This window comes from Sparus aurata, chromosome 4 (genome assembly GCF_900880675.1).
Source record: "Sparus aurata chromosome 4, fSpaAur1.1, whole genome shotgun sequence".
NCBI lineage: Eukaryota > Metazoa > Chordata > Actinopteri > Spariformes > Sparidae > Sparus > Sparus aurata.
Genome location: NC_044190.1, coordinates 20,819,811 through 20,841,824, shown reverse-complemented (window position 1 = coordinate 20,841,824; position 22,014 = coordinate 20,819,811). Strand labels below are relative to the sequence as shown.

Below are 22,014 nucleotides of genomic sequence, written 5' to 3'. Positions count from 1 at the left end.
AGCGCCAGAATAAAACTTAACCTTGATACTCTGAGATTCTAAAAAGGCTGCGAGAGACCCTCTCCCCCTCCCCATCCGACCACCCACTCCTCCTTTCTTACCTTCACACAGCTGCTGTGAAACGTCTCAACAAGGCTGTCATCCTTTACAATGGACCGTCTAACCCAAACTGGCAACTCCAACCTCACCGTGGTTTGAAATACGGGCCCACTTGCCATTTCTACAGTGCTGACAGCGGCTGACAGTTAAGAGGAACAACCACAGACTGAGGATATATGAGGGGGTCCTTGAGTGATGACAGCGCGGACGAGATGGAGAGCCGTGATGTAATGGAGACAAGGCCGCTGACTGATACTACGAAGGAGGCCAGTTTGTCTGCACCAGTTCGCAAACATTCATTTCCAAGATCTATGTGTGTGAGCACCAACGGTTAATAGAATAATTCGACATCGGTGTCAGCTTGTGTGTGTGGGCAGTGTACTGTATATACAGTGTGTGTGTGTGTGTGTGTGTGTGTGTGTGTGTGTGTGTGTGTGTGTGTGCGTGTGTGTGTGTGTGTGCGTGTGTGTGTTCAGTGTCTTCGACCAGGGTCAACGGCCTACTCCTGCCAGGATCATAGAGTGAGATGTCAATGGAGCTGAAAACCTGTAACTTCATGCAAACTGAAGACACTTTCAGACATAAATAATAAATATCACAGTGTTAGCTTTTTGTCATCCCAACGCAGATGAGGTTTACGTTTATGATCGTCGCGGATCCTCATTCAGGCATTATTTAGTAACACTTCATAAAAGCCATGATTTACAAACGGTACATTTATGGCTGATTAAATAGTTATTTTACTGTTAACACGCATGAAATACTCCATTTCAAAAAATAAATCATTTCACAAGCAGTTCTAAAGGTTTATAAACATCAGCTGCAACTTTACAATAAAAGCAAATGCTCAATAAATTGTTTATGAAGCATTTCATCGTTTGCAAAAAGTGAAACAACTATAACCTGAAGTTTGATTAACTCACACATACCAGAGCCCGACCAATATATCAGCTGGCCGATATTCAGATATAACAGGATCAGCATAAACTGTCCAATATGGGACGTTATGAATACTTGAAATGCACACACCGACCAGTTCATCCCTGGCAAAGTTGACTCTTTTGGGCTCAATGATGTCATTTAAGATGGTAAAATTGACCAAAACTTTGGAATGTCATCTCTTACATATTTTTTTCCAAGTGTCTGATAACCACATTCAAGGGATCTTTGCAAAAAAAAAAAGGAAGTATAGCGGTTAATATATCAATACCAGAGTATATTACCCCCCAGTGTTGGGGAGTAACGAATTACATGTAACGACGTTACGTAATTTAATTACAAAATGTACGTAATTGTAATCCGTTACATTACTGGGAGAAAATATGTAATTAAATTACAGTTGCTTTTGGAAATTTCAATGATTACAACTTAAGTTACATTTGAAAAATCGCCGCCAAAGCTCGGATTTATCAAATTGTTTTTCGCCCCCCTGGATTCATGTTTGTTTTTAGTTTTTTTCATATCAACATCCTCCTGCCAAAACTGACGCTTGTGATTGGCTCTCTCTGGTCATGTGCCATTCGACTCAACCGACAAACCGCACGGCGGCAGTCAGCAGCAACAGTGTCGGCGGCGCACAAGATGTTCCTGGGCTGGAAATACAAAAAACACTTAATACAGACAGAAGCCAGGCTTCCCTGTATTACAAAGGTAGCTCTCTTTTAACCCGGCTAGATCACCATGGTAACTTATGCTTAGCTCATAACCTGGCCCCGACCAGGTTCTGTTCAGAGTTTAGTCATAAAATCGGCTATAAAAGCGCCGCTGTTTCACTATTTAACTCATTTACAACTGGCGTCACCTTTACTTTGAAAGTCCAGTGGAGCTGGATGAGAATGGAGCATTTGTACGGATGGAGAGATCGTGCTGATAGGCTGCTGTTTACTTTCTCTCTGAGCGTCTCTACAGATGTTCAGCTGAGGGGATACGCTGCTCAGCCGATGATCCGACTCGCGTCAGGAGGTCATTTATTAGGCTATAGCCTATTTACTTTTATATACAGTCAGTCACCACTGAAAGAAGTTGTGCGCTCGCAGCAGGACAGATAATTTAACTTAATGTGGCCATGAATAAATTAATTGTTTCGCCTGTTATGTGTTGCCCAAACGCAAATCTTGAGTAGTCTACTCTGTTTTCTCACATTTAAAAAGGTCTTTGTACAGAGACAACATGAGATTTGCTTGTAGCTACAGCACCTAAAAAACCCACTGTAACCTATTTTCATACTCACACCAGCCTCGCTTTCAATAAAACACACACTGGCATTTTATAATTGCGATCAGTGAAATATATGAAAACAATATAAAACACAGTTTAACACAACAGTTGTTGTTGCTCTAAAGCTTCATATTTAAAAGCAGCTCAATGTAGAGCTGTCAGAAATTAAAATCAGCCTCCTCTTGTCATATTTGCAGCAACACTGTTGCTTCAGGCTGTGATCAGGCTTTTTTGTATCGCTCATTCTCTCTCCATTAAAACAACCTGCTCCTCTTGGCTGAAATCAGCCCGTTGTCGCTCCATTTAGTGAGGAAGTGAGCCTCCTTTGCAACACAGGCCTAAGGTCAGACTCATATGGGTAAACCTTTGAACTGAAAGGTTAATCACACTATAGGTCTTAAAATGTGAAAATGGTTAGCAGTTGAGAGATTTCATTCAAAATAAAGAAAAGTGATCATAATGTAATCAAATGTAATTAGTTACATTACTTTGAGAAAGTAATTGAAATAGTTACACTACTATTACATTTTCAACAGGGTAACTTGTAATTGTAACCAACTACATTTCCAAAGTAATCTTCCCAACACTGTTACCCCCCCAGTATTGATATAAGTTTTAAGCCCTAAAAATCCAATAATTGGTCGGACTGTAAAATTTACATTTATTAAACATGGTGAGTATAAAGTGTTATCAATTGTTTTGGAAACTTGTGCAAGACAAGAAGCAAAAAGAGGGACAGCAGTGGGTTAAAAATGTGACGATAAAACAGAACGAGACTTTTCTGTAGAGCTGCAACTCTAAGCCTTTAAATCAATTACCTTGATTACAGAGATATTGGTTATCAACTATTTTGACAATCGATATTTCAGTCATTTTTCTTTTTCTTCAGACATTTTTTTGGTGGCTTTATTTAGAGTCTTGATTTGAACGCGACAGCTCGCAGAGTCAGGCAGGAGAGGGTGAGTGCGGCAGAGAGACGCAGGCTGCAGTCGAGCCAGGCTGAGGACTGCAGCCTCCATACATGAGAATGTCGTCCATTTGCTGCTTAATTGGAACAATTTTCTACTTTTCTGCGTCACTTATGATAGTAAATTGAGTCTTTGTGTGTTGGACTGTTGGTTAGACAAAAGAAGCAATCTGAAGATGTCACTTTGGGCTCTTGCAAATTGTGATGAGCATTTTCTTATGAGTAACTCGTGTTGCCGCTGATGCTTTCTGAGTTAATGACCATCGTGAGCGTGACGGACGCTCCGCCCTCCTTCTTACAGTGAATCCACTTCTCACTGATACATTTTTACATCAACTTAACATCATTTAGCTTTATTTGAATTTATGCTGCATGTTATATAATATCCAACACTGCAGACTCACAGAATGACGCTTTAATCTGGGATTTACGAGACATTTGTCAAGAAATTTGCTGGATAGTCATTCATTCATCCACTCAGCTAGTAGGAATTAACTTGGGATATATGTATATGTACATAGAGAGCATTAGTCAGATTGTCACAGTGGTTGAGTTTTTTAACATCTTCTGACCTGGTTGTACTGCAGCAGACTGATCACCTGTCAGACTGATCTGAACCTCACAGCAACCTGAAATGGACTCTGTAACAACGTTTCCTAGATTGTTAAACTGATTTTGTTGATAAGAGAAATAATTTAATAAATGGCAGTGATCACCGGCAGTACACAATGTTCCCTCTCTGGATGTCTAGACTTGTGCTGTTGCAGCCTTTTACATTAATCTGTCGGCCTTCGAGTCAGAGTTGTGCTGTGTTGCAAGTGTTATGGGGATGTTACCAGGTGCTCTGCCAAGGTTATCTCTCACCCCTGTTAGCTAGTTTAATAGCTTGTCTGTCTGCCAGGAGAATGCTGGGAGGTTTTCAAGAAATTAAAGGGCCAGGTCGTGAGCCAACGAACCCGGATGGAGTGAGCCAGAAACCAGATCTCTGCCACATCAATCTTTGTTTCATAGCAATAACTGAGAAATTAAAAGACATGCCATATCCTACTAGTATGTTTTCAGAGAAGTCAAAGATCCTGTGCAGAAATGTTCTAAGACACATTATGTTAGAGCCTCCTATACAGTAATAAAATATTCTTTTTTTTTTTTTTTTTACTTGATGTTATACTTTACTTTTATCTTATTATACTTAAGATGTGATATTCCCCTCCTAGAAGGAGCCACTGTAATGTACCAATTTCTACCCAGGGATCACTAAAGTATTTCTCATTCTGATTTTGATATGTTTTGCATACCATTCTGAATGTGCTAATTGTACTTATGGGGCATGTTTGAAATTTTGTTATGAAACTTTTGTCCTTCAGCAGACAAAAGGGAAAACAACCTTCTGGTATTAAACTCTGTGCAGACATAATTCTGCACAGTGAAGGTCAAACAAGTGAAGTAACAGTACGCAGAACACAGCTTTGAGTGGAGGGAGAATTTAAGTGAAGGGATGGATTTTGGTCTGCTCAAGTGTAACATCATGAATTCTTCACCTTAAACAAATGAAACATCAGCTCCTCTTCTCAATCTAGACGTAAGTCAGAGGGATGTAGAAAAGATGGAGCCTGGAAATTGATGTTTGAATTCTGTTCTTAATAAAGGAGCTGCTAAAGGAGTTACATCACTGGGTGCGTGTACGTCTGCATGAACCGGTGGCACCATAAAATTATAGTGAAGAACACTGACACCATGTCCGTCTAAACAGATGAGAGACAAATTAAAGGAAAACCCTGAATAAACAGATGTAGATGTTTGCGCAAACAACACAAGGAAGAAAATGATGAGGGGAGATCTTATTGCAGAACGCTGATCATCCCTCCAACAGAGTTTTTCTGGAGGCTGGTGGCGGCTCTGTTACCTACTGAGACACTTGTTGAATTTGTCAGCCATCTTTAAAACATACCTTTTTACCATGTCGGTTCCGTTCCAGCAGGGCAGCCCGTCACCAGAGGCCAGCTCACTCACACACAGCTGATCCGCCAGGCCACCGTAGTACGTACGGTAGAGACGTAGGCTGTTAAGAAAGTCCCTGGAAAAGCAGAAGCACAAGTGTTCTGTATATAAACTGCAAATTGCATAAGCCAAAATCTGAATATGCGCCTTCTTTGTCTCACTTACCTCCTCCTGACAGCCAGCGAGTCCCCTGACACTTTGACAGGAGCTTTCAGAGGGATGGATTCTCTGCTGCTGCCGTGCTGGATGCTGACTGACTGCGCAGGCTTCCTGCTCGGTGGGCCACACAGTTTGTGCACCTATTACCAAGTGAGACAGACACAGATTTAAGTCTAAACATTGAGAGAAACATGCATTTTAAAACTTGTTAAACTGTACTGGCGCAGGAAAAATACGCCTTATTTTAGAAGGCTGAGTGATGGCTGTTTATACTAAGGCCATTAGAGCAGACAGGCCTGTCATCTCCTTTATTCTGAATGTACTGAGTGAGCAGCCCGTCAAGCAGCAGTGACATCACACAGCCACTAGATGGAGATGTGGGGTCTCTTTCAGACTGGGACAGACAGCGGCGCTCCTTTCATAAAATCTAAGATGAATGTAGACAGAAAGTGACTTGTTAATGTTTAATGGTTGGACTTTTATAGATTACTTTTATGTTTTATGGATAAAGACTTCCTGGTTTGAACAAATGAGTCTAAAAGTGGCTGTTGAGACTCCGGGTTTGGCCTGAATCCGTCTCTGCCTAGCAGTTAAAAAAGATTGACCAAGTCGGCACGTGCACAGGTATTTTTTGCATACGTTTGAAGACAAATAAATAAATAAATGAACTCCGTCCAGACAGATGGATACTAACACACCACATAACCATTCACAAACATCTGTACTTCCAGCTCCACTTACATTTTCAAAACAGGCTCGTTACTTCGGTTTTAATGCATTTGAGGGGAATTACCGATCACTTTTTATGTTGCGCCATTGCATGCCGCCTTCCCAGCAACAGAAGACTGATATTAACAAGACAAGACTGATGCTGTTGGTGACCAATATCTACCTTTAGGTTTCATAGTCTCTGAATTATATTAACATAATGTAGAACTGAATCAGCTTTTGCACAGAAATGACCATTAGAGGGATACTTTTTACGCTTAAACTCTGAGTACATTTCAGAGCCTGTCATTTCTTACTTGATTCTTATTTCTATTTGCAGAAGTTGAATCAGTACTTCTACTTTTACCAGAGTCTTTTTTTTTTTTAAACACAAGTATCTGTACTTCTACTTTAGTACAGAATGTCTGTATTTTGGCCACCTCTGTTGAGAAGCGAAAATGGGTGTCACTGTTTCAAAATGCCTGTTTCTGCCGATCCAGACGTGAACACTGAAAACAGAGACTTACATAATTCCTTAAATGACGTTTACGTGTGTACTGAAGGCCAGAACATAGAAAAAGCTTTGTTTTCAGTATGTGTGAGCAGGGCCTGAGTTTCTGACCTCCTTGGAGCTGCCCCACATGGACGTGTTTCTGGAGATATCTGACCTGTTCTGGTCCGACTATCCTGTGTGTGTTATTAGAAATTTCAAGGAATTTATCTTCAGCCTCCACACCACATACCTATCTGACTTGGAGCCAACAGCTGGAACAGCTGTGTGATTCACAATAAAATCCCCCCATGAAAAGCTTTATCCTCCGTCTATTCTTCTTCCATTTACGCTGTCTGATTTACTGGTGCTACTGGTTTTCACCTCCCGCAGAGCCACTGCACAGTTTCAGATCTACCCTCCTCAATGATAAATCTCTCTCTACAGATGATCTGACCTGTGCCGAAAGGCGGGGTCCATTTTTCTGAGCGTGTCCGACAGCATCGTGAAGCAGCGTGTGAACTCCCAGCAGCACTTGCTCTAAATCGTGAGGTCCGTGCATCCGCGCTGACAGGCCCTCCAGCGAGCGAACAAACTCCCTCCAGTGGGTGTCAATCTCTGCCATGCTCGCCAAGCAGCCCCGCATCACGTTGAGGCAGTAACCCATGCAGGGCTTGGACTGGGTTAAGCCCTGCAAAGAAGAGAATTACTTTGGGAATCAGTGATGCTGGAAAACACTTTCATTAATTCCGATCAATACAGTCACTTCGGAGACATGCATCCATACCTGGCAGTGAGGACAGTAGTGCATCTTGAGCAGAGCCCGTCTGCACTCGCGGCTCAGCTGTAAGTGGTCGGTGGTATTGATGACCTCGATGCCGAGATGCAGCGCCTGAAGGAGAAGCTTCCCTGACACCCCTGAGCGAGTGATCTGATCAGCCAGGATGCCGGGCGCCCCGCCAAACGGTCTCACGTCACGGCTGGACGACCTCACACACTCGGCATAGCCCGGCGATATGTCGCTGAGGCCTGGGTTGATGAGGTGATTGTAGACAAGCGGGAAGAGGGCGTCGAAGAATCGCTGCACTAAGTCGTCAACGTTGAGCTCGGACCCCAGCAGGAAGAGGCCAATGTCAGTGAAGAGCTCCCGCACAGGAACCTCAGCCTGATCAGCCATGTTGCGGTACGACTCCTGGAGGATGACGTTGGTATGATTTTCGGCCTGCCTCATTAAGACCTCGAAGGTGTCTGGGGATGGAGAGCAAGACAGAGAGAGCGAGAGAGAGAGAAATAAATATAGAAACACAAAAAAACACAGAGGGACTGCAGATCATATTTCATGCTTCAAAGTTGCCCTTCCAACCTCACGAGAGCTAGAAGAGAACTGAAAGCATAAATGTTCACTCGCTGTTATTAGTATGGGCTAAAACTACTGTGCTGGGGTATGAACAGAAGCATATACAGTACAGTGCCCTTATAGAGCTTCAGGGAAGCAATTTGTTCTCTAATCAAAAGCGAGGATGACAGAGACAAATGGAAAAGAAAGTGATGACAACACATCAGTGTGGAAACTGCTGTGATATAACATGATCAGAGCTCCAGTAGAACTATATATAGTGTTTTAATAAAACAACCACTTCTCCCAAACCAGCGTGAGTGGTGTCAGTGAGAGGAGAGGAGAGAAAGACTTGTGGTGTCATGGGAGTTCTTGGAGAGAGAACAAGAACACGCGGATGAAACGGAGAAGAGAGATGGGAGGAGAAACATGACAGAAGAAAGGCAGCGGCTAAGAGACTGAAATGAGGGAGAAGAAAGGTTAAGAGAGCTGGGGGGGAAGGAGAGGATCCTCATCTCCATATACTCGACAAATTAATTCCACAGAATAAGCAATCATAATAATGTCCATCCAATTAGCATAAAACACACATGTACCTGGCAGCCCGCCTGCCTCCGACTCTGCTTTACCAGGATGAGACGCTCACTTTCAGCCTAAAAAACATGATTTTCAGCACACGATTTTTCCCACTCATGAATTTTTTATCGCCATGAAAGTAAATGTCAAGCAAATTCTGCTTAGCTCCTCTCCTGGAAATATTTCCGCGAGACAGATTCTAATGCTCAGGCTGCATCGGGAGAGGAAAGCAGCTCACGCTGTCGCTCTTTTGTCTGTCGCAGCAGTGGACCCGCAGCTGTAAGCAGCATCCAGCTATGCTTACGAGTGTGTTTCTGCGTGTGTGTTACAGGAGCGCTTGTTTGGGGAAGTGTACAGATAACGCGGGATTATGGCATCCAACAGTCACAGAAGAGGAAAAGGAGTCCAGGTGTGCTGAAGATACATCCAAGGACAGAAATAAAATGCTAGTTGCCTTTGAGCACCAAAAAAATCTGTTTTAAATGTGAAGTGAAGTCTGACATTTTGGGCATGTTGGAGCACAGGAGATAGTTAGCTTAGTTTAGACTAAGATGCTCTTGCAAAGCTGGTTTTCTTTTCCATGGAATAAACAAACAAAATATAACATAGCTGTTTCCCCCTGATAGTCGTCTTTATGCGAAGCTAAGCTTATCATCAGCTGGCCCCAACTTCATACCTGACGGCCAGATGTGAAAGTGGTGAAGTCGAGTCAAGAATGAATTAGCATATTTTCCAAACTGTGAAACCAGTCCTCTAGCTTTAACAGGAGGGAGTCTGATACACTTCTAATCACTGCAACATTCAACTGATTGGTTGACCGATTCAGCATATCCTGAAATAAAATTCTGTAGTATTAAACATAGCAGTATAGTGTTGTCAAAAATATCAGTATATCAATACATATTGATGCTGATTGATTCTGTTAGAACAGCTTCCATACTCATTTGCTGCTGTATCGAGACACCGCTGCCACTGCACTCTGACCGCAACATGACTCGCGCGCATTAGTTTTAAAGGCCTAATCCAAAGTGAGAAAAAAAAAACTAATGTTTCTAAAAAAGTTTGATATGGAACGCCCTTCTGCTGTTCTCTGCCACTAGCCAAGAAAAGTCGTACCTCGTTGTCATGTTATACTTTTGTTAGATTTATCTTTTAATAATAAAAATGTTATGACTTCACTGTCAATTTTTCCCAGCGGTATCAAATATCAAAGTATTGAAGTTTTAAACTCTAGTCCTGTGACACCATTATTGAAGTATGACTTTCCCGGAACATAGCTTGAATAAGATGAGTGCGCTCCACATGTTTTGCCAGACATGAACTTATAACCTCAGCACAATAGAAAATGCTTCACCAGCTCGCCTTTATCCCTTTGTCTGTATTTTTCTTTTTTTTTTTTTTCAGTTTTTGTCTCAGCTAATACCTGAGCCATGGCCATTCTCCCATCATGTGCTTGTCATGGGTTGTGAAGAAATAGTCAGGATTGAAGGCCTGGAGCCTGGAGTCTGAGAGGGGGGTTACCAGTGTGATGAGGGCTTAGACGGTCGACTGCTGTACAATACGCACTGACGTGGAAAGATTGACCGAAAGCCCCCTGGAGAGGGCGACTGCGAGGGGGAACAGAGAGGGGTCTGGCTTGCCTGCAGGCGCGGCGTCTCGAGCAGGCAGATTTAAACCGAAAGGTACCAGGAGCTGAAACCGATCACAGGTCTTCGATGATTTCACAGGGAGGTGATGACTCTGACAAGATCTGACACTTCAACAGAAAAGAGGATGCAGCACCCGCACGGCAATCACCCCGTGTCACGAAGAAAACTGTGGGAGAATGAGTAAAGAATGGCAAAAACAAGAGTGGCAGTGCAGATGTGACTGAAATAGAGAGGAGACAAGCAGAGAGAGAAATATGTGCTCGTGGAGTACAGTAAGAGATTATTACAGCCGCTGGGTGTAGGAAGCAGAGCAGGCAGAGTTATGAAGGGTCCCACAGGGATTATGGCGCGTGCTTCAGGGGAGGTTTACCAGATTAGATTGTGGAGTTAATGAATCCCACCTGTCAAACCACATAAACCAATGTCTGTGTAGTAAACACATTTGTCTGTGTTTTTTCTCTCCCACCCGTTTCTTCTTGTGATAGAAATGTTGTCGTCGTCTCACGTGACGGTTCTCACCCCGATAGGTGTGTCGAGGCAAACTTAAAAAGGCATGGGTAATAAGCTGATCGGGAATTCTGCTGTCTAAACAAGTCTGCAGCGTTAGAGGAACGCCCACGCGGGAGCTGCTGGCCGTCCAGGCGGTGTTAATGATGCGATTTTTCAGCAAAAAGACAGTGTGGAGCGGGGTCTCTCACTCGGAGGCCGAGAACCAGCGGCCAGGCCTGTGGGCAAGCCCGAGGACAGGAATAACACAAGGAGAGGAGAGGAGGGGAAAAAGAGAGGAGGAGGAGGAGGAGAAGAAAGTCTCTACCTTCATGAAGCAGAAATATTCAAGCCTGGCACCCTGAAACAGGCCGAACAGTTCATCAAAGCTGCTGTAATCGATATTTTACAGTAATAATGGATCGAATGATGATGTGTCATATCAGGGGTTCTCTTAGTTTTGATGACTGGGCGCCAATAGGGAGGCAGCACATGGATTAGACTCACACAGTAAAACTCATAAACTTGGACTTAGACGGATAACTTTATTTGTCCCCCGACGACTGAAGAGCTGGCCCATTTTTATTGAAACCTACTGTTCACCTCTACCATACACCAAGCTTTTTCCAGGGTGACTTTTCAATCTTACTTCCAAAATAAACTAGTCCTCCACCGAAACACAGGGCTAGCATTATGACAAAAACATAATTCCAGCGTGCTTGTGAGGTGCCATTAGTTGCCATGCAAACAGAAGCTTTTTCATGAGATGTGATTCCCAGCCTGACAGACACTTGTTAGGGGGACATAGTTTAATGCAGTTACCAACTAGAGTGCAGCATGTAGGCAAGTGAAAGCACTGAAATAATTAAAATATGTCTTGTTCAAGGCTGCACAAAATGGTCTTGAGGGCCAGAATTGGAACAAACACTCATATAGATACAGAGAGAGCCTTCAGTCCGTACTATCAATTCATTTCATCCAGATTTCTGAGAGATTATAGATACAGACAAACAGAGCAGTAGCTCTGGTAGTTCTGGTGGGCAGTGTAGCCAGCAGGTCAAGGAAGACACGATCACAGGACAAGAGACAGAAGTTTTAAACACCGCGGAAGTTTTAGGGGAGAGCTTATGCAAGTTGATGAGAAGTTGCGAAGGAAAAACAGAGGTCAGTGCAAGACCGATAAGACTCCAAGAGGCGCCCTCTAGTGGTTGTATTGCTTCACATCCATGCCAACGTGAAGGACGCATGGAAGTCCGTGCACACGGACGGTTATATCCTTTGAAATGGGAACATAAATGAGCCTTTTTAAGATAGGGATCACTCCCAGTGACAAACCCACGGTGAATTATCAGCCGACCGCTGTTTTCCTCAGCTCAACAGAGTGTTTAAGTGTCTATCAGCTCATTGTTGTGATTTAACAACCTACAACTTTGATGTTTTGGTTCACTGTTGCCGCTTTTATCGACCTTGATCTCAGCAGTGGCAGTCTATTTCAGCTAAAGAGCTACGATGCACTGACCGAGTGTACACAGTACCTGCTCAGCACCAAATGGAAGACAAACAAAGACAGCAACTTGCTGGTGAACACAGCAGAGCTTTGAAAAAGAGCCAGACATTGTTCACAAGAGTGGGTGGAGACAAAAGTTAACTGGAACCAGCCACCATTCACGTTGCTGCTCCTGAGTTACTGCATTAAATAATGGGCCGGAACAATATTTGCAGACTATTATGATGTCACAGTGGAAGTTGACCTTTGACCTTTTGGATACAAAATTGTTGAGTAATGGCCCAAAATGTCACAGTAACCTTTGACCACCAAATCTCTCATTTGAAGACGTTCCCTGGAGGCACGAAGAGAGGTAACACTTGACTCACTGCACAGGACTCCAAATGAAATCTCATGGTGCCCCGTGTGAACATAAGCAGCTGTTTGCAAAAGAAGTTCACCGCATCAACAACCTCTGATCCGCCCTTATCAACACGACACCATCTTTAATCCTAACATTCATACAGGAACATTTCCAAGCCTGTTGAGGAGACCTCCGGGTGCGTTTCCACGTGTCAAAAACCGTCCTTATGAGCATGCCACAGTGTGCCTGTTTTGCGTGTGTGTCTGTGTTTGTGTGTGTCCGGAGTGTCAATGACCCAGCTGATAATAGGAGAGCAGACATGTTTGCATATCTGGCAGCGGGAGGAACACCAAAAAGAGGCCGAGTCAGCATGATATAAAACACTCTCATAGATCGCAGCGGCTTCTTTACACTGTAACTGAGTCTGGTCTGCTTCACTTCATTAGCAGCTGGACACATGATGGTATCAGGCTTAATGCTGGTTGAAGAGTTAAAGGGGTGGAGGGAGGGAGAGAGAGAGAGAGAGTGAGAGAGAGTGTGTGGGTGTGGGTGACGTTTTCTATCAGCAAGCCTCATTCTAGTTTTCGTCTATTTATTTCTTCAGCAGGACAAACAGCAGAGCAATGGCAAACATGAGCAGCTGCGGGCCTGCCTCGGAGTAAAAACTGTTTTCCAGCAGGTGTCCTGCTGTTCCTCAGAACGAGCACAAAGAGCGATAAAACAGCCTCGAGACGAGACAAACAATTAAACATGTCAGCCAAAACATTCTCCATACATGCAGGGTGAAAACAAATCTACTTTTTGAAGTGGATTAACAATAAAAAAAACATTAAATTGAGCTTAAAGGGACATGTTAGACTAAATTCTGAGGGGTGAGTTAAAAGATGTTTTTTTGTCTATGGTCATAACTTGTCAGAAGATGAAAGCTGTATGATGAAGGTGTTATTTCTAATAGGATATATGAGAAGAAAGGATCTTAAACTCTGTAAAATGTGATTTTTGTTCTTCTGTCATCTGTTGCAATGTATGTCCATCCGGGAATCGAAAGTCTAAGTACAGAGGAGGTCGTTCGCTGTACAGACTGTAAATGTGAATGTGATTTTGTTCAATATAAATAACAATGATTTGATTTAAACAGATAAGCATGCCTGTAGGTTTTACCTCACACTTAAAAAAATGTATTTCAGTATATTCTATTTTTGTGTTGTGAACGTCTGTCTGGTTTGGCTGGTCTGCATTTCTGATAAATGTTGAATAAATCAGAGAAGAATGTTTATCTTTCAATCTAATCAGCTACAACACACCACCCATCACCCTGCATGTGTTTCTCCCTCGACTGCCGGCACACAAAACAAATTCTGATATATGAACTATTAATGTCTGAGAGCTCGGGTACTGTCTGCCTTCATCAGATCAGATATATTGGCCATTATATAGCGATGACAAAGCCCCTTCAGTTAAATTCCTCAGCAGCTGAGCTTTTCTCCATGTCTAAAAGGTTTTTAAATTTGATCCCGTTTTCTTCCTTTCTCCCATAATTGCTGCACTTCTCATTTCCTTTAATGTAGGATGATCTGGTTAACTGTGACAGGGGAAGCTAACCGAGTGATGAGTTACACATGAGGTCAGGGCTTCTGGCAGTTGGCGCTAAAGCAGAAAATGTTTTATTGCACCTCATTATGCCTGCCCTCTCTCCGTGTTTGCCTCTCTGTATCTGATAACAGTGACATAATACCTGTATTAGGCATCAGATGCAGATAGAAGGCAGTTCTTAAGCACCATGGAAGCTCTAATGTACAGTGACATTTGCACAAACACAGGTACAGGTTCAGCCAGCGCTCTGCAGGAAAATGCAGTCTACCGTTTCGACCACCAGAGGGAGACATACCTCATTTAAAACTATGCGAAATTGGATCAGTGTGATGTTGAGCAGAGAAAAAACAGGAGAAGTCTGCTGAAACCAACTAAACATGTGTTGCATGAAACAGCCCACAATGTCCAAAAGAAAACATTCACAACTGATCCTGATTCAAGCTTTCCACTCAAAGGATATAACTTACTGACAATACAAACACAGAGGCTACTTCTTTGTCACCTTTGGAGAACGTCACCAGACTCCCTTAAAAACAGCTCAATTTTGAGTCTTGTTCTGTCAGGAGAAACTGTATTAACTTTGTGAAACGCAGTCTACAACACTAACTATTAATTATTAATAACTATTAATTAGGCAAATGTTACACATAAAGATTTTACTTTCTTTGGGTAAACGGTTGGTGTGTTCCAGTGGTGTGAGCGTGTGCTTGTCTATAGAGCGTGGAGGTGAGATCCGATCACAAGAGGTCACTCATGACGCATGTAGAGACACAGGTGTGGAGTGACGGGCTTGAACCTGTCCACTTCCGATCGGATCACTCAGGACGTGACAGGATGTGAACGCCGTCTCTGATTTGTTCTGTAGTGTCAACTAAACACATGCAAATAGCAACATGTAATTCTAACCACAGCTAACGCATACAGACGAGTAAACCGTTATTTGATATCAAGGTCGAGGTGGCACAGACACGCCTTTATGTGCTGGCGGTGAGAATAATCTACCTTCTGTGACTGGAAATATCAAATATAGAGAGCAAATAAGTCTGTAATAACCCTTCAGACACGTAAAACATGACCATCAGATGTGGTTCACAAATCACACTGGCTTTGGTGGATTGTTTCCAACTCCAAAAGATAAAAAGTGGCACTACAATTTCAAGAGATGAGCTGATATAATGGCTCAAGAGGTATTTGTGAAGGCGTTAAAATGCTGCATCACCAGCTTCTGCTTACTTCTGTCTGTGTTATTTGTGTGAGTGTTTTTATTCCTATTCATAGATTTGTCATTGAGGGGAGGGATCAGTCAGCTGGATGAGAAATAAGATGAGTCTTTGTAGTCCAGGATCCTTTTCCAACAGACAAAACACCAAAAGCACCTGCACTCTCTCTCTTTTACACACACACACACACACACACACACACACACACATAATAAGCAGAAGCATGGCTGACACAGGGAATGCACTGCGATGTGTGAACAAATCACACTGATATCAGCCACCTTGTTTGAAGCCCCCCCGTGTTTTCCAGGTTTTTCTAGCACTCAAATGCCACCAGCCGACCTCAGCCGAGCTGTTGAGCAATGCAAAGATGGCTTTTATTAACGTGATTCATCCTCTCTGAATGGCTGCGACCACAACAGAGAAGCTCAGTGACATCTGATAGGCTGCAGAAAAGGCCATTCTCCATCTAGAGAGGATGAGTCAGTGGCTCTGTGGGTTCAGCTCATCCCAGAGCAAAAAGACACACGATGAAAGTCAATGAGCTGCAGGGTGGCACACAATGTACAGTCAACAGAAAACTATGTCTTCATGGTGGCATATTATGGGATGAAAGAAACGCTGCACGCTTTGTTGTTCCAGGATGAACTTTGATTACATTGTTTTCTGCACAAATGTTTGCGGTGACAAACGAAATGGAAAAGGTCTGACACCGACAGTGGTTAAAATCAAAAAGATGCGCGTCTTGATCTCGGTCATTTTCAAACAAGTTTCCCAGAAAAAATGTTTTTATGCCAGTTAGACTGAAAATATGTAAATGGGGACCAGCTCCCTTTGAAATCAGTTATTCTTATTAGAACTGAAAATGTTCATCAATTATCTGTCGAGTAATGAAACGATCACCAACTAATCAAATAACCAACCCTAACTTTTATAATTGATTAATTAATTTCAGTCATTTTCTTCAGCTCCTTAAATTTGAATATTTTCAGTTATTTGCTCTATGACAGTAAACTTAAATTAAGTTAATAAAAAAAGACACACGAGTACGTCAGTCTGGCATTTTGGGCACCACCTCTTACATCTTATTTACCAAACAACTAATTAATGAATCAAAAAATGATCAACAGATTAATCGACAATGAAAACAACCATTAGTTGCAGCCCATCTTATTGCTGTTCGTATTGCTGGTACCGTTGCTTGTGTTATTGTTATTGTTAATACATGTTTTTGTTATTATCATTGTGATTATTGTTGTTGTTGCTTGTGTTATTGTTGACGTTGTCAACATTCTTATTAGTTAAAGTATGTTTTGATCCCCAGGTTAAGCTTGCAATAAATCGGTATTAATCAAAAATTGGACCAATTAGACAATTTGGACCAAAATCAGATTTTTTTTTTCTCAGAAGCTTCTTGAAAATGACTGGAAAATAAATCAGAAGCTGCAGATCCATACAATAAAGAGTTGGCACGTGCACTTCCATTATGTGTCTGTGACAGGCATTTTATTTGGCCTAAAATCAAGACTTTTTTCCCCACTGTGCTTCCTTTTGATTTACCTGGTAATAAATTAAAACTATTTTAATACATGACTTGCCTCACACTCTCACACTGGAAGCCGGTCTGACCGAGTTATGCTAACAAACTAACAGACTTTTAAGCTGCTGGATATAGAAGGTAAAAATAAATCTGCCTGTAATCTCCGCAAGAAGCAGAAGTACATGTTTACACCGTTAAAGCACTTATTTACAGAAGCCCACTGAACGCAGCACTGTCAGGGTTTAGATAAGGGCTTTAAATAATCTTACTTTAGCTTTTCTGCTGTGACAAAATTTCCACACAGGCATGTTACTGTAAGTTTGTGAGCTCTATTATCACACAACGCAGAGCTTTATAGAAGTGTCTGACGACCATACATCTAGTTAGAAGAGCGGGCTGCTCAGAAAGCGAATTAACGTGTGAAAAGACAGAAGACTTGCGAGGAAACAGATAAGGCAAACAAACAAGACTTTATATCAAGGCGGCATCGTCGCACACGTGCACACAACATGGCAGACTGTTCCGATTCAGCAGGAGATTGAAGTGAAGCACAAAGTGTTATTCAGTGTGCGTGACTGAGCTCAGTGTACCTGCCTGCTCCCATCTACAAACAAACCACCAAACAAACTGGGCCTTTTATGTATGTGTGTGTTTGTGTGTGTTAGGGCATGTGCAAGCGTGTTTGCATGAGGAGAGGGGAGGAATATATATCAAATTGTCCCATCTCAAAATGTTTCTACACATAAGTTTCCACCCTCTGGTTAGTAGATCTTTCTGCTTTTCAACTTGGCAGCAGCAGCCAAGACTGACCAGTCTGACCTGCAGATGGCAGAAAAAAAAAGGTTCCTGAGAAAAGTTAAAAAAGCCCCGGGATGTTTTCTTTTTCCTTCCGTCTTCAGTTCCCATAAAGAGGGCATTGTTTTAAAACTGAAAACAGTCGCCTGCTCGGAGGTGTTACAGAAGTGTGTTCTGGCGCAGAGAGCGACCGGCAGAGGGAGTGAAATGTGATTTATTAAGTTAAAAATATTTAGGAGAGGAGAGGAGAGGAGAGGAGAGGAGAAAGAAAGAAAGAAAGAAAGAAAGAAAGAAAGAAAGAAAGAAAGAAAGAAAGAAAGAAAGAAAGAAAAGGGAAATAATGAGATTAAATGAAAGACAGGAAATAAAGAATGAAAATCATTGAAGGAGGGGATGAAATGTGAAGATGGTAAAGAGAGGAAAAGAATGAAACAAAAAATGTGAGGAGAGGAGGACAGAAAAGAGGCCAGGAGAGGAGAGACACATTAAGACTGTACGTCATTTTAATCTGTTTTGCCTGGAGTCAGGCTCAGCTTACCATCAGCCCTTATCTCTGTGTACTTCCTCCTCCACATCAATAAACACGCTCCTCCCTACATACATTTACAGCTGGCAAAGACACATTCAGCCAAAGCAAATTCAGCCCCACTGTCACAAATCTGACAACACCCACCTGAACCACAACAAAAGCACTTCCCTCTGTCTGTCTCTGTCCGTCTATCCATTTTACCTCTCCATCTCCATCTCTCCCCCTCTCTCTCCCTCCGCTGCTGCTCTCTCTTTCCTCCAGAAGGCTTAAAAGTCAATATTTGAGGATCTGTTGCAGCTCTTGAACACTTCAAAGAGCACAGAGCTCTGCTGTGAACACAGCCTTTAATATGCGTTCAGGAAAAGAAGCAGAGAGGGTCAATAAAGTGGGGCACAAGTGCTGCTTGTAGGAAAGTGTGCGTGTGTGTGTGTGCATGTTCGTGCGTGTGTGTGTGTGTGCGTGCGTGCCTCTCATATGTATAGGTCAGATATCCTTTCATACATACCATGTAGAAACACAGGTCAGGTTTAAGCACACGCTGACTTGTAAAGCTCACAAGAGAGAACACACACAGAAACCCAGACAGAGCGAGAGCAAGCTGCCACGGTTTTAAGGGCCAGAGTGAAAATAATAATATCATAATAAAGCTTTCATTAGCTTTCAAAGGTGGCTCTGTGTGAGGCTGTTGAGGGTTTCCTGTGGCTGGGGCTGAGGGAGCTGTTACATGCCAGCGAAGGAGCCAACAGGCCCGATGCACACAGCACGCCAGTGATTACTCTACTGAACTGGATAATTACATTAGATTTATAAAAAGATGATATGGAACATGAGGTTAATCGGTCTGAGAGTGGTAAGCTGTGTAATTTCACCTCCTTGACTGGCCTACAAAAGAGAAGCCATTATGTTATTGATGAACATCTAATTACAATAACTCCTAACAAGACGTGTCACTTTTACAAATGCATAATAGCGCGCCGACAGTCATGCAAAACTAAAAGTGAAGTGACCACGTTCAACAAGCGTAGATTTACATCAAAACATCCATTAAGGCTCATCTATCGCTGTTCATATACGGGTTATTAGCAACGAGGTTAAAGAAGTGTAGGGGGGAAGATAAATCAGAGGTAACATATTCTATGTTTCACGATATTATGAGATTTTCCAGTTCAGAACACATCAATCTACATTTTACGCTCATTTCATGTAAAACTAATTAACCATTTCATTTTGCAAGTGCAGCTGAAAGCTTTTTTTCATCATCTTCCTGTTTAATCCTAATAATAATAATAATAATAATAATAATAATAATAATAATAATAATAATAATAATACTCAATATTTAGACTGCACCTTTCAAACACCAACTAAATCTCAAACTGTTTCATCTTTGGGCTGCGTGAAAGATGGGAAGCAGGTCTAAAAGTCATTATGAAAAGAGAAAATGCAGAAAAAGACAGAAAACAAAGACATGCCATCTCGTCACAGCACTTGCAGTGCTCTCTAACCTGGATGTTACCATGTTGCTTCTGGGAATCTGGGAATGAGCGGTGATTATACTTTGTAGACAAAAGCCAGATGTTCGTGGGTGTTCGTGTTTTTTTGGTGTATTAGAGTGTAAAACCCTGGATAAACAGTATCTGTATGTCACACGTGTTCTTTTAGTAAACTGTACATCACAGACACATCAGGCTTTGTTTTCATGAGCTTGGACAGACATTAAATTGCAACTAACAATCATGTTCATAATGGATTAAATTAACCCCTTGATTAGTTCATCTGATAAATGAATTCTAAAATAGTGAGAGGAAAAACATCGCAATTCCTCAGAGGCGATGCGGCCAGATATCTAGTTTTGTGTGATCAACAGTCCCAAAGCTAAAGATTTTTAGTTTATCATCAAATTAAACAGAGAAAAGCAGAAAATCCTCACATTTGAGGACCCAAATATAATCATTCATCTCAACAATTGCCTTATAATCTGTCACTGAATGACTAATCAATTAATAAATTAGTTCTGCATTTCTTTTTTACGTCGTCTGTGAACATGTCTCTAACGTAACTGTGTCACATTTGTGTCCTTAAGTAGCGTCTGTTATTGAATGTTTCATGGTAAAATAAAAACCGAAGAAAAAAATGATTGTTTCTTTTTTAAAAAGGTATCTTACATTTTGGTGCGTGGTGATTATAAACATAAATCATGTCACTGTGAACGTGAAAAGATGAGCAAAAGCTCAAGTGGTGCTAAATTTGTCACAATAATCCTGTCTGAACTAATGAGAGGAAACATATCTCAAAGGGATGAATCAGAGTCAACAGTGTTAACAGTGTTATCAGTGGGTCTGACCCGGCCAGCAGACGCTGGACTCCCAACAGTAACAACAACATTCATTTGTCACTCATGCCAGGATACTAGTCGTGATAAGCAGGACCATTACGCCATTATATCTGCCATGTAGGGGAGAAGGACAGGATGAGAGGGGGGAGAGAAGAAGTGGGAGCAGACAGTAGGCCTGGTGTGTTGCTGTGTGTTGCCCTGTTTAGGATTTCATCGCCCAGACGACTACAGACTAATCCCTGGAGACCTCTCCCTTACGCAGGAAATACTTCCTTCCGTCAGACTGACAGAAGAAGTGATTTCCCTTCTCCAAACACCAGAAACACGCCGAGGGTCCTATCGACAGCCCTAATTCGAGTCTCGTTTGCCGTTAATTTGCACATCTAAATTATTTGAGGAATTCTTTGGTTTGACTTGAGAGCTACTCCCAGAAAAAAAGAGCCTATTGTAGCCCCCAACCCATTCACTTAACATACCAACAAATCAAAGTAACATGGTTTGTGTGGAGAGCTCAGTCTTTGCTGTACACTGCTAACAGCTGTACATTTTTTCGGCTGCACCGTCAGCTCCACTGCGCAAACATCACGCTGGAATATCACCCTCCTGTCTTCATGCACCTCACAAAAAAAAAAAAAAGTGTGTTTAAATCAGTCATAAAGATGCAGTTCCTGTTTAGCAGCAGTGTGCTGTATCATCTAATCTGGAAAATGGCCCTAAGACAAACGGCCAGCAGCCATAAATCTCCATTTCAAACGGGCACACAGGAGACAAACAATGTAAAGTGCTGACTGGTATGTGTATTTTTAGGGCTCATCTCTATGCAGTGAGTGGCTACAGCGCTGTGTGTGGGGAGAAAAAGTGTGTGCGTGTGTTTGAAAGCAGCAGAAACAAAATGTGAGACACAGAAAGTCAGTGTGCGTTCATGTTGGCACGTCCATGTGACTGCTGAAGTTCACCTCTGGGATACAGCAGCAGTTCAGGATTTTTTTTTAAAGAAGTGTGTCAACTGAGCTCGATCTCCTGAGCAGTAGTAAACTGAACACGCACGCACACACACACACACAAAATGATGTAGAGTCAGCAATTAGCTTCGTGTCTGACAGTATATGCGCTCTCGAGGGTTTCTCTGGGAATGTCGGATGAGGATGCTGGGTATTAAAAAAAGTTATTTATGGACAAAGACAATATAAAGCAGCAATTTGGATGCCTAAGGTTTCTGTGGTTAAAAAAGACCTAATTAAAATAACAATCTGAAAGACAAGGCGGAGAGCGAGGCGACATGCAGAAAGGCGTTGTGAAGAACAACATAAAGGACAAAATGAAAATTCAGTCATTATCCAATCACTCCCATGACGTCAAGAAGTCAGTTGAAGCTTTGTATTATTGTCCGAAACAACTGAGGTAGATGGGGACTACCGAAAAAAAGAAAAACAACATGGCTCCATAGAGCTGGTCCAGTATTATTCA

General features: G+C 42.2%; 1 protein-coding gene across 1 annotated transcript in view; it reads right to left on the bottom strand.

Moving 5' to 3' along the window:
• Positions 1–22,014, bottom strand: part of gpc5a (glypican 5a) — a 147,995-nt gene that overhangs the window by 106,864 nt on the left and 19,117 nt on the right. The window contains exons 3-6 of the mRNA XM_030415584.1: positions 7,426–7,886; positions 7,096–7,329; positions 5,447–5,580; positions 5,232–5,357 (exon numbers count right to left, since the gene is read on the bottom strand). Of these exons, the coding sequence (XP_030271444.1) occupies positions 5,232–5,357; positions 5,447–5,580; positions 7,096–7,329; positions 7,426–7,886 (955 nt within the window). The remainder of the gene's footprint in view (positions 1–5,231; positions 5,358–5,446; positions 5,581–7,095; positions 7,330–7,425; positions 7,887–22,014) is intronic.